General features: G+C 41.4%; 1 protein-coding gene across 1 annotated transcript in view; it reads right to left on the minus strand.

The window, feature by feature from the left end:
• Window positions 1–932: 932 nt before the first annotated feature.
• CD101 (CD101 molecule) overlaps window positions 933–11,643 on the minus strand; it is a 39,755-nt gene continuing 29,044 nt past the window's right edge. Inside the window, exon 9 of the mRNA XM_027866765.1 lies at window positions 933–1,451. Within this exon, the coding sequence (XP_027722566.1) occupies window positions 1,186–1,451 (266 nt within the window). The 3' untranslated portion in view covers window positions 933–1,185. The remainder of the gene's footprint in view (window positions 1,452–11,643) is intronic.

Here is an 11,643-nt window from a genome sequence, read left to right on the forward strand (position 1 = left end):
TCCTTTTTACTCTGAAGAGTCAGTAGGATCCCCAAATCATGACCCTTTCCCGTATCTGGCCCATTACTTTCCATGTAGCCAGGACTGATTGATTGGTTGAGAATAAAGGGCTTAAAGGAATAATATTTGATCTACCCAATTTATTTATTCCCTTAAGCTCATGGCTCATTTGGAGGAGGAAAAGGTAAGTGGGTGGTACTGTTGACCTTCCTTCTTGCCCTGATCCCAGGTCTTACTAAGTCAATAAGAATGATACCATTAGGATAATTTTTCCTAGTTCACTCAGTACACAAAAGGATTTTACACACACACACACACACACACACAAAACCAAAAACCAAAACAAAACTAAATCAGAGATCATTTTGACTGGGCTTAAGTTACAAGAGCATTTGGTTCATTAACAATACTGGATTTGTAGCTGGAGGACCTAGGTTCAAATAATGATGCTACTACTTACTACCTGTGTAACTTTGGGGAAGTCACTTAACTTCCATTTTCTTTACAATACAAGGGGGTTTGGACCAGTTGTTATCTAAATGCCCCTTCGAGCACTAAATCCTGTGACCAATTTTAAACACTACCTCTTCTCCCTACTGTATGCTAATACTCATTGATTAATCAGTATTAAGTATTCTGTGTATAACGGTCAGTCTAATTTGGGGACGGTAAGGGGAAATACAAGGCAGCTAGGTGCACCATAAATAGGGTGGTGGGCCTGAAGTCAGGAAGACTCATCTTCCTGAGTTTAAATCTGGCCTCAGATACTCACTAGCTATGTGACCCTGGACAAGTCACTTAACCTTCTTTGCTCTCAGTTTCCTCATCTGTAAAATGAGCTGGAGAAGGAAATGGCAAACCACTCCAATATTTTTGCCAAGAAAATGCCAAATGGGGTCACAAAGAGTTGGACATAACTGAAACTACTAACAACAAAAGGGGGAATAGAAAACAGAATTCTTGCTCTTAGGAAGCTTATGATTTAGCAGGAGAATCAGAACTCACATATATGAGACGAGCAAAGAACACATTTTTATTTCCTTCTGCTATATTAGTTGGGCCTTCTTACCACCACAAGGGCCTGTGAAGCTGAGAGTGGAGGCTGTAAAACAAGGTGAAAAAACAAGTGCAATTAGAGCGATTCAGTCCATATGAGTATTTTCAGACAGGGATTCCTTTCAGCATTCAATTGATTTCATTTTCCTCCTCGTCCTCCGGCTTCTCATCACTCTTATAGTCATTATAGTTCAGGTTGTTTCCTTCAGCCCCTTTCAAGCTCACCCAAAGGGCCTCTCCTTTCCGTGCTTTAGAACTCTGTAGAGACACCTTCTTGGCCTTCCTGTGTAAGCAGCATGTGAAAATGAGGAGAGGGATGAAAACAATAAAGGGATAGATAACCAGGAAGTATAATAAAAGTGATGACGAACAGATCCTAGATGAAAATGTGGGCTCTGCAACAAAAGAGAGAAAAACAGTCATTGGAGGTGGCAGCGAATTCTTTTCTAGTTCATTTGTATCGATCAGTTGGAAGCAATTCCTGATTTGTTACAAGTAGTTATGTATAAATGGGGGTTAAATAACAGTAATAAGTCTCCTAAATCATAGGAGATGAATACAGAGGGAATAACATGTAGAAATTGAACCCGTTTGTCCAAGTTATGATGCTTTTTCAACCAAAACATCCTTCTTCTCCTGTCATGGTATTTATCACGACTCCAAAAGTCTAGAGAAGTGGAGAGCATATCATGGATGGCTATGGGATTCTGGAATTGGGTGAATGACTCAAACAGCAACTAACTCCAGGCAAAGGATATCTATCATTTGGCCCTAAATCCTGAAGAGTGTTGAAGGTTCTAGTTGTTTGTTTGTTAATTTTAAGACAAAATTTTTGTGATATCTTTTGTTTCTCTGTCGCCCCCCTTTCCAATGGATTCCCTCCTCTTCTCTACACCTCCACTATATTCCTCTCCTTCCCCCTTCCCAGAGACCTATCTCAACACAAAGAAAAAGAAGAAATAAAGAAACAGTTCAGCAAAACATATTGAGAAAGTTTGATGTAACACAAAATGGTCCCTGCTCAAAGAAGGCTCTGATTGTTCAACTGTCGTTCCCAAGGCTACCACTCAACACAACAAACTTGTACTGTGGGTTCAGCTGCCCAAAGCACAGAGCTTAGTTGGTGCTGGAAAAGAAGTTGGGCTGAGGAAATGACCTAAAGATATTCAGAAGTCTAATGAGTTAAGCCTCTGGCACAGTTGAGAATTACTGAGATGAAATGGTAGGCAAACCCATAGGCCAACCCAACGGGAAGGAGGGGGAACTGGAGGGGGCAAAACTGCAAAAAGTAAGGGGTCCCCAGAAACAGTGTTCATATCATTAGTCAACGGACAGAGTTTACTTGAATTAATCAGGAAAGGACACATATGCAACACCGAATGCAGTTGCTTCTTTGAAGATGATGGTGTTGATGTTAAGGAATTCTAGAATTTGGGAGCGTGGTCCTCTTCAAAAAGGGCAAACAATAGGAACAGTATAGTGCACCTGCCAGGGATCTCCACCAACCTCATTATTCCTCTACTAGAAGCTTCTGGGCTTCATTTCTTTGGGGGCACCTACTGGCTATTTCAGTTCCTATCGTCATCATCATCATCATCATCATCATCATCATCTTCTTCTTCTTCATCTTCTTCATCTTCTTCTTCTCCTTCTCCTTTTTTTTTTTTTTGGTGATGCAATCGGGGTTAAGTGACTTGTCCAGGGTCACACAGCTAGTTCCTGACTCCTTGGCCGGAGCTGTATCCATTGTGCCACCTAGCTGCCCCCCAGTTCCTATCTTCTAAAGCTAGTGACTAAAAAGGTTCTAGTAAGGACAGGTTGATGAGCTTTTTTATTCCATAGTCAAGGCTACGAGCCACCACATCTACCTAAAAAACGGCAACAACAACAACAACAAAACAAGCAAAGAAAAGCCAGGCAGAATGTCCCCAGGGTAAAACTGTCCATTCTTTTATTGCCTGTGTCTAGGGGCAGTGGATAGAGCAGGCCCTGGAGTCAGGAAGACCTGAGTTCAAATAGTCTCAGACCAGATACTTGACACTTACACAATATGGTCTCAGACCAGATACTTGATGCTTACTAACTGTTTGACCCTGGGCAAGTCACTTAACCCCAATTGCTTTGAAAAAAAAAAGAAAAAAAATCCTTATTGCCTCTGTCTAATACTGAATCAAAGCTCAGACAACTCTTTAACTTGGGGTTAGAAATTCCTTGTAATTCTCATTTGATCCCTTATGGGGATACTGTGTGTCAAGAGTCCATTTCGCAGAGCTTCGACAAACTCTGTAGGACCTCATAGGAGTTATGTGGAAGCTGTGACTACAAAGCTTATGCCACTCCAAGAGTCTTTTGGAATTGTCATGAAATGAATTCAAACAAGAAAAAAAGTGTTTGTTTTTTTTTTTTTAAAAAGCAAGATCTTTGTCCATTACTCTCCTGGTTCAAATCAACAATTCTGGCTTTGGGGCTATGTTTTAGTTCCCCTTTCTATATTCGGAAAGATGAAAAAAATGGAAAATGAACAAACAAACAAACCTGTCCTCAAAGAACTTGCATTTTAACGGGCAGTATACAACATATACAAAAATAGATAGATATAAAATAATTTTCAGAATGAAAGGGCACTAATAACTGGGGTGAAAGTTAAGGTCAGGGAAGGTTTTGTAGATAATAGGTACCTGAGCTGAACAGATTAAATGAGGGGACAAATTAAATATCACCTGGAGACAGATGTTATTGTATTACACAAACAAACAAATATATATGTATATATTATATACACATGTGTATGTATGTATGTGCATATATATGTATATATACCTACATATGTGTGTGTGTATATATATACACATGTATATACACACATCTACAAACACATACATACACATTAGCAATTGGTTTATAACTTCCAAAAGTTACTGGGCATTAGTGACATGAATTTAGGAGTGAGATTTTTTTTTCTTAGGAGGATGCTGGAACCAGGTCACTGAAGAGACAGTTGTTAAATTTTCAACGCGAACATTTACACTTAAGAAATCAGCAAATGCTACAGATCAGGGCTTGACTCATTGTTTTATTCATTGTCTAGATTTAAGAAAGTGATGGAAAAAATGTTAATAATACAGATCGAACTTAAAATTGTGTCCTTCATACTTCTCCCCTCCCCACCCCCAGAGAGCCAGTTGTTGAACATTTACCAGCACACCCATTTTCTCTGGTTTCCTTTCTCTACTCCACCCTAAGATCTTTTGTTTCTGATTTTGACTGGGTGAGTAATAATGACGCCATCTACAACACTGGCTTCTGAATCCTTCCCCTCACCCCACCTTTTTTAAAGTCACTATTTAATTTTGACTACTGATTGAGAACACATTTAGAAGGAGTGCTGAGAAAAGAAAAGGCTATCAGGGCCTCTGGAAAACCAAGAGCAAAATTTTCCCATTTTAAAGCAAATTTACACAAGGCAGATTGAAGAACCCGACTAGCAGATCCGGGTGGGCCCCTGGTTCCCCAGCCAGTGCACTTTTACTACGTGACCTAAGAGCTATGGATAACATCTAGATTCCATTTCTATAGTTTTCCTAGGGAGGAGCAAAAGACTGGCAAAGAGGGTCCCTGCCCCCCTTCACCTCTCTGTAATGACTTCAGAAGCTGAAGGAGCAACTGTAGTGGTAAAAGTGGTTTTAAAGTACTGATGAATTAAAACTGTGTAGGATCTTAGATGTGGCACCATTTTGTATTTGGTGGGGTGGAGCTGGTTTAAATGTGTGTGTGTAAGAGAAAAAGAGAGAGAGTAGAGGAAAGAATGTAAGAGAGAGAAAGGAGAGAGAATGTGTGTGTGTGTGTGTGTGTGTGTGTGTGTGTGTGTGTGTGTGTGAGAGAGAGAGTTCTGGTACGTTTTCTCTGCCCTGCAGTCCTGTGTTGTGCTAGCACCCCCTTTGCCACTGAAGACCTGAGGTGAAGTATGAGGGGAACGCTAGGCTCCCAAATTACTGCCAGAGTTGATTACCTGAATGTGAAAGGCCATCCTGAAAGGATGGCAAAGTGCTCTGATCACTGCAGTAATTTGGCGGGTGTTTGAAAAACCGTCAGCTCTGATGCTTCTAAATTACCTCTCTTGAGAGAGCAGGGTTTGCTCCGGCTCCCCCATTCACCATCTGCCTCTCAGGATTAGAATTAGTGACATTCAAAAGTCTTAAAAGGTTTGGCATTTTGATTCAATTGGGGTAAGTGCCCAATACTCAGAGTACAGGGCCTGTGGAAAACGAAGCCAAATATGTAATGAGAACACTTCATCAAGAGATTTATTTTGGAGAGTTCCCAGTCCTGGCCAAAAACATCATGAGGCCCACTTTTGATATTACCTCAGAAGTTCTGGTGATGGTCAGAAGGCAGCTGCAAGAGTCTGGAGCAAAGACGGGCCACTGAAATTGGGGCCAATTCATGCAGTTCGGGTAGCAGTGGGGCACGTCGATGGGTCATCTCCCCAAACCCCAATTTTACGGAAAAAAGCAAGAGTAAAGGAGAATAATAATAATAATAATAGTGGAACTGCCTCCCTACCTGAAACACACAATATGTTTTGATAACAGTACCTTTGTGTGCAAGTATTTTCTCTAGACAAGGGGCTCTAATAGAATATAATTCCTTGAGAGTGTGGATTTTTTCTTTTTTTTTTTTAATTGCTGGTACTTAGTCCATGGTAGGTGTTTAATAAATGCTTATTTTAATGTTCTTTCAACGTTCCACAAGCATTTACTAAGCGCCTATGTGCCAGGCCCTGTGCAAAGCCCTGGTGATAAGGCTAGGGATTGGATCTATGATTTCATTGGTTTAGGGAACTCCCAGGTGAGCAAACTCCAATCAATGCAGGTCAGCACCTTCTCTGCAACTTATCATCTTAGGGATCTGAGGTTAACTGATTTGTCCAAGGTATCACAACCTTCCACAGGCTACCTTAGTATGGAAAGCACAAAGTTCCATCGTAACCAGGGAACTCACACGGAAGTTAAATAACACAGGAAACATATGTGGCCATGGAATGCGCACAGGGAAACATATGCTAGCATGAGACAGCCACTTAACCCCAGAAGTGAGACTTGAACCCTGCCCTGGTGATAACAAAGACAAAAACAAACCTTCCCTGTTCTCAAGGAGCTTACACAGGTCAGCTAAACCAATGCAAAGTGATTCCAGGGTAATTTAGAGGTCGCATGTGCTCCTGGATATGCAGGGAGGGGAGTACTAATACCTTAACTAGGGAGACTAGGGAGGACCTCCTGGAGGAGGTGGTGCCCTTGAGCTGAGTTTTTAAGACAACTTGAAGGATGCCAAGAGGTATCAGTGAGCTGGGTGAGTTCCAGGAATGAGGGACGGCCTCTGCACAGGGAGTAGTGGACAGGAGATGGAAGGTTCTATACAAATGAGAGCTGGGGAATTGTAATAGTAAACTACCACTATTGTCATCAACTATTGAAAAAGGACTGTAGCTCCCTTTTTATTCTTCTGACTTCCTGAAAGAATCTTGCAGGTTAATTCCCAAGGCAGGGATGATTGGATAATTATCAAGAGCTAGAGAGGGGAGGGGAAGGAGGCACTCAGGCAGCTGCAGCCTGAGATTCCTGAATGCTATTTTACTGAACTACTGATATGGGGGGATGTTGGAGGTGGAAGGCCTCCCAGCTCAAACTCTCACAAAACAGTCCCAGACCTTCCCTCCCCTCATTCAGGCCACTTGAATCATCCCTAGGCTCTCAGAAGTAACTCCCAAGCTGACCCAGCTTAAGGCATCTCTCCTGCTCGAGTAGAAACAGAGAATTGTTTGAGGAATTGGCAGGAACATCAAGTGCTATATTTGGCCTGGCTTGGGCTGGAGTAAGCTGGTGCTAGCTTGGAGCATGTGCTGGCTTGGAGAGGGGGCAGGGAGGGAAAGAGAATGAGAAGAGAAGGATGAGGCAAAGGGAAGGGGAGAAGAAAAGAAGAGGAGGAGAGGTCTGGCAGAGAGGTACAGGTCTTGTCTGGAGGTGTTGGGCCCAAGTTGGAGTTGGAAGAACAAAAAAAAAAAAAAATCTTGTGTCCAAAGAGTTTCCAGAGGGCGTTTAGAATAATTTTCTTCTTCAGATGTAATGAAAAAGTCAGTTTATCAAGATTACTATGTAAAGACCTAAGACCTTACCGCCTCTCCTACTTTGAAGAAGGCAAGAACTATATCATTTGAGACACTTTTTTCTCCAATATTTGCCTTTTGAAACGGAATATTTGTTGGTTTTACAGTTATCTCGGGGAGACTAACAGCAGGGGTATGTTGTGCAGTGCCTTAGAACAGGTGGACCTTTTAAGCACAGAGAATTATATTTGCAGTTATTATCCTTTTCCTCCATTGTAAAAACCTCTGTAGGATCTTGGCCTCAGAACATTAAATGTGGAAATACGGAAGGAATGTGTGGAACATCGAGTAATTGTTGGATGGAAGAGAGGTTAGTGGAAAAAAAAAAAAACTAAAAACACTGTCTAGCAACCTGGGTGGGGCTGGAGAAAAAACAGGGGAAGAATAAAATCAAAACCAGGTTCTTCTATCTGGGTGTTTGAAGCTAACCTGTCCCAACCAGACAAAAACAACAGGTTCCAACAATAATCTTTCCCACTTTGGGACACTCACCAAAGCTGGTTGGTGTCCTCCCAAACTCCTGCTATCTCTCCATCTCTTTCCTCCTCACCCACAGTTCACCACTTTCATTCATCCTTCATAGTACACATCTACTACCTCTCTAGGGCTATTTCTCATCACAATGGCAGTTTTCCAGTCCAGTTAGGACTCCCATTCATTGCATTTTTTTTTCACTTTCCACTCTGCATTACAACAAGTTGCTCCTCCAGCCCTGAATCCATCTTACCCTGTGACTGGAATCAAATAAAAATGGTTCTCTATACTGAGCAGTGCTTATATGTTACCATTGGTAAGGAGTAGTCATTGTCCACTGGAATGACTTTCTGAGTGAGGTGCAAAACTCACCTTCTTCAGGAAATCTTTTAAAATAAGTTGTAGTCTCCTAATAAAGTAACTCAAGTGAACATGCCCTTCCACCCAGAAGATCCCCCTGCTAAGTGTAGACCCCAAGTTGGTCAATGATAAAAAGAATAGTCATATATTTATAGTAGCATTTTCTGCAGTAGCAAAAAACTGGAAATAAGGTAGATGCCCATCTACTGGGGAATGATGAAAACAAGTTGTGATTCATGAATATCATGGAGTATTGCATGCTCTAAGAAAGAGTAAACACAGGAAAGTTTTATATGAACTGATACAAAGTAAACTAAGCAGAACCAAGACAATAGTACTACAAAGATGTAAGTGTGAAAGACCACTACCACCAAGACAATTGAAATGGAATGCTGCAGAATTAGAAATACCAAGCTTAGCACTCAAGAAGTAAGGAGAAACACCTTCCTTTTTTGGCAGAGGCGAGGGACTATGAATGTGAAATATTATATATAACATTGGACTTGGACCCTATAGAGGTTTTTACAGTGGAGGAAAAGGATAATAACTAGAAACACAATTTTCTGTGCTTAAAAGGTCTGCCTCTTCAGACCCTGCACAATATATTCCCTCTGATAACTAATTTGGCTAATTATCAGTGAACTTTTAAGAAAATTGTTATGAGGAATAACCTTCTGGAAGGGGATGGAAGAAAGACATCAGAAAACACAAATGATATAAAAGCAAAAGATACAAAGAACAAATTAAAAAAAATAAGTTATGTTCTCATCAGTCTAGGATGATTTATGTGTAAATATATTCTGAAGAGATGGATGAGGTGGGAACTGCAGGGTCAAAGGATATGTTCATACCTTCAGTTACTTTACTAGGAGACTGTAACTTAATTTTAAAGATTTCCTGGAGGAGGGGACTTTTCCACCTCACTCAGTAACATGATGCCAAAGGATCATAGATCATTAATTTAGAGCAGGAAGAGACCTCTGAGATAATTTCTAGACCAAGATGCCCATTTTTATATGTAACAAAAATGAGATGGTCTATGAGGATTATTCTTCGGAGAACACACCGACATTATCTGCCTGATTCTAGTCAACCATGTGGGAACTCAGGAAGAGGGGATTTTTCTGGCTCTTTGCAACTCAGGGTCTTAAACCATGTGATGACGAGGGGTCCCTGATGGTTTACCAAGCCAGAATTAGCAGGCCTTTTCAAAGAGAAAACAGCTTCAACTATGACTCCATTGACTGATGGGGAAGGACAGATCTACATCTGAAAGCAATGAAAGTGGCTTCAGCAGACAGAGAAGCCACCAGAAAGAACAAGGTTGGCTTTTTAGTTGGGCAGGGCCCAGTGCTCAGGTGAAATGACTAATTAGCAGTATTGCACAACTGCTTTAGGTTCTGATGAGGCTTAAAATATTAGCCTCTCACCTCATTGTAACCATAGTTATAAATTAGGTTATTAGAAGCTGTTTTAGTCATTCTGTTACTGTATGCTTTGTGGCTTTTATATTTAGCATTTATCTCTATGCAAGAATAAGCTGGACAGTTAGGTGGTACAATGGATAGAGTGCTAGGCTTGGAGTCAGGAGGATCTGAGTTCAAATCCAGACTCAGATACTTATTGTTGTTATTGTTGTTTGTCCTTCCTTCTTGAAGAAGACCATGACATCAGGGAGTTGACGCCATGACCTGCAAGTGAATTGGAGTTGACTTATTAGCTGTGTGACACTGGGCAAATCACTTAAACCATGTTTGCCTCAGTTTCCTCATCTGTAAAATGAGCTGGAGAAGGAAATGGCAAACCAATCTAGAATCTTTGCCAAGAAAACCCCAAATGGGATCACAAAGAGTCAGACACGACTGAAAAACAACTGAACAGTAACAACAAATCCAGACTCATTGTTCCTGGTTTTGAGAGGAGCAAGAGAAAACTCGCCTGCCTGCATCAAATACAAAGGCTTCTACGGTCAGCCAGGGCCTGTTCAGGAGCTAATTTTGATATAATTCACCTGTGACTGGTATTTGGGCAAATTTTACTACTTTCCAGTCTTCATTCACAATTCTGTGTACTGGGGCATAGCGTGGAAGAGGGTCTCAATAGGAGTTCGGTACGGAAAGGAGGGGAAGGATTTCTGCTAAAGATAGTGATTTGTTGAAGCTAACCTGTTCCAACCCAAGGCTGAAAAGAGGAGGGATGGTCTTTGTTCTCAAAAGAGGTTTTGTTCATGGGAAGGACTGGGCCTAGGAACTGAATGGAATATGTAGTTTATAGTACATGTAATCACTGTTTCTGCTTCTACTATGTATTTACCAGTCTAATTAGACTATGGAGTTAAATCATGACCTTAAGTTAAGATAGATAAATGAAGCAAAAGGAAGGAAAGAGAAAGGAAGGGACCCAGTAAAGCACTGTGGATATGGGGTCAAAGCAAGAATCAATGACTCATACTTTTATAAATGACTCCCAAGAGCTATCAGAATGGGGTGGAGTTTAGATGATTGATAGTAATATACCTCCTGGGTCCTGACTCTTTATTGAACCCAGATGACTAATTTTTTTTTAATGCTTCTTAAATACAGATGAAGAAACTGAGGCCAAGAGAGGCCCACTAAAACTCAGACTCTGCCCCTTGGATCCCTAGCCCTGATAGGTGAGCTTTCACCTTGCCTTGGTAGAAGCAGGACACCGTCTCTCCTGGACTCTAGCCCTCTTCCTTTTCCCTCCACTGGAAGACAGACGCTGCCCCCAGGACCTTGGGATCTGATGGGTGAACTTTCACCTTATTTTACCTAGTAGCAGGTCAGCAAATCACCTTCTAGTCATCTCCAAACTATGCTGCTCTGCAGTTACCTAATTCCCCCTCACCCCTCAGTCTATCTTCCTTTTATATGTATCCTTCTTCATTAGAGTATCAGCTGCTAGAGGGTAGGGACTTTCTTACTTGCTTGTTTTTGTATCCTCAAATGCTCAGCACATTGCCTGGCATATAGAAAGCATTTAAATGGTTGGTCAGTCAATCAACCAATTTGTTTATTTATTCCTAAGGTCCCACAAGTAGTAACAGAGACAGGATTCAAAAATCTACATAGGAGACTATAGCAAAACAAGGGGATTGGGACAGGTAGGTGGCTCAGTGGATATAGCACCAGCCCAGGAGTCAGGAAGACCTGAGTTCAAATCCCACCTCAGACACTTACTACCTGCGTGACCCTAGGCAAGTCACTTAACCCCAACTGTCTCCAAATATGTATATGTGTGTGTGTGTGTATGTTGGACATATATGTGTATACATGTGAGGACAAACTTTGTGTGCTAAAGGAACAGGACAAACCACCTTCACAGAATATCTACTAAGCTTGATCTTTTAGAATTTTGTGCTGGCTCAGACCACCAGCATCTTGACCATCTTTCTGAAGTAGGCTGTGAAGCTTCAGCCATGAGCTCCTCTCCACGTGCCTTTCCAAAAGCATCTTCCCTCATTGTGCCTGCGTTTTGCCTTTTCTTCAGCTGGAATTTGGGTACACACACACACACACACACACACACACACACACACACACACACACACACACACACACACACAC

Source organism: Vombatus ursinus, unplaced genomic scaffold (assembly GCF_900497805.2).
Source record: "Vombatus ursinus unplaced genomic scaffold, bare-nosed wombat genome assembly UNPS02014782.1, whole genome shotgun sequence".
Lineage (NCBI taxonomy): Eukaryota > Metazoa > Chordata > Mammalia > Diprotodontia > Vombatidae > Vombatus > Vombatus ursinus.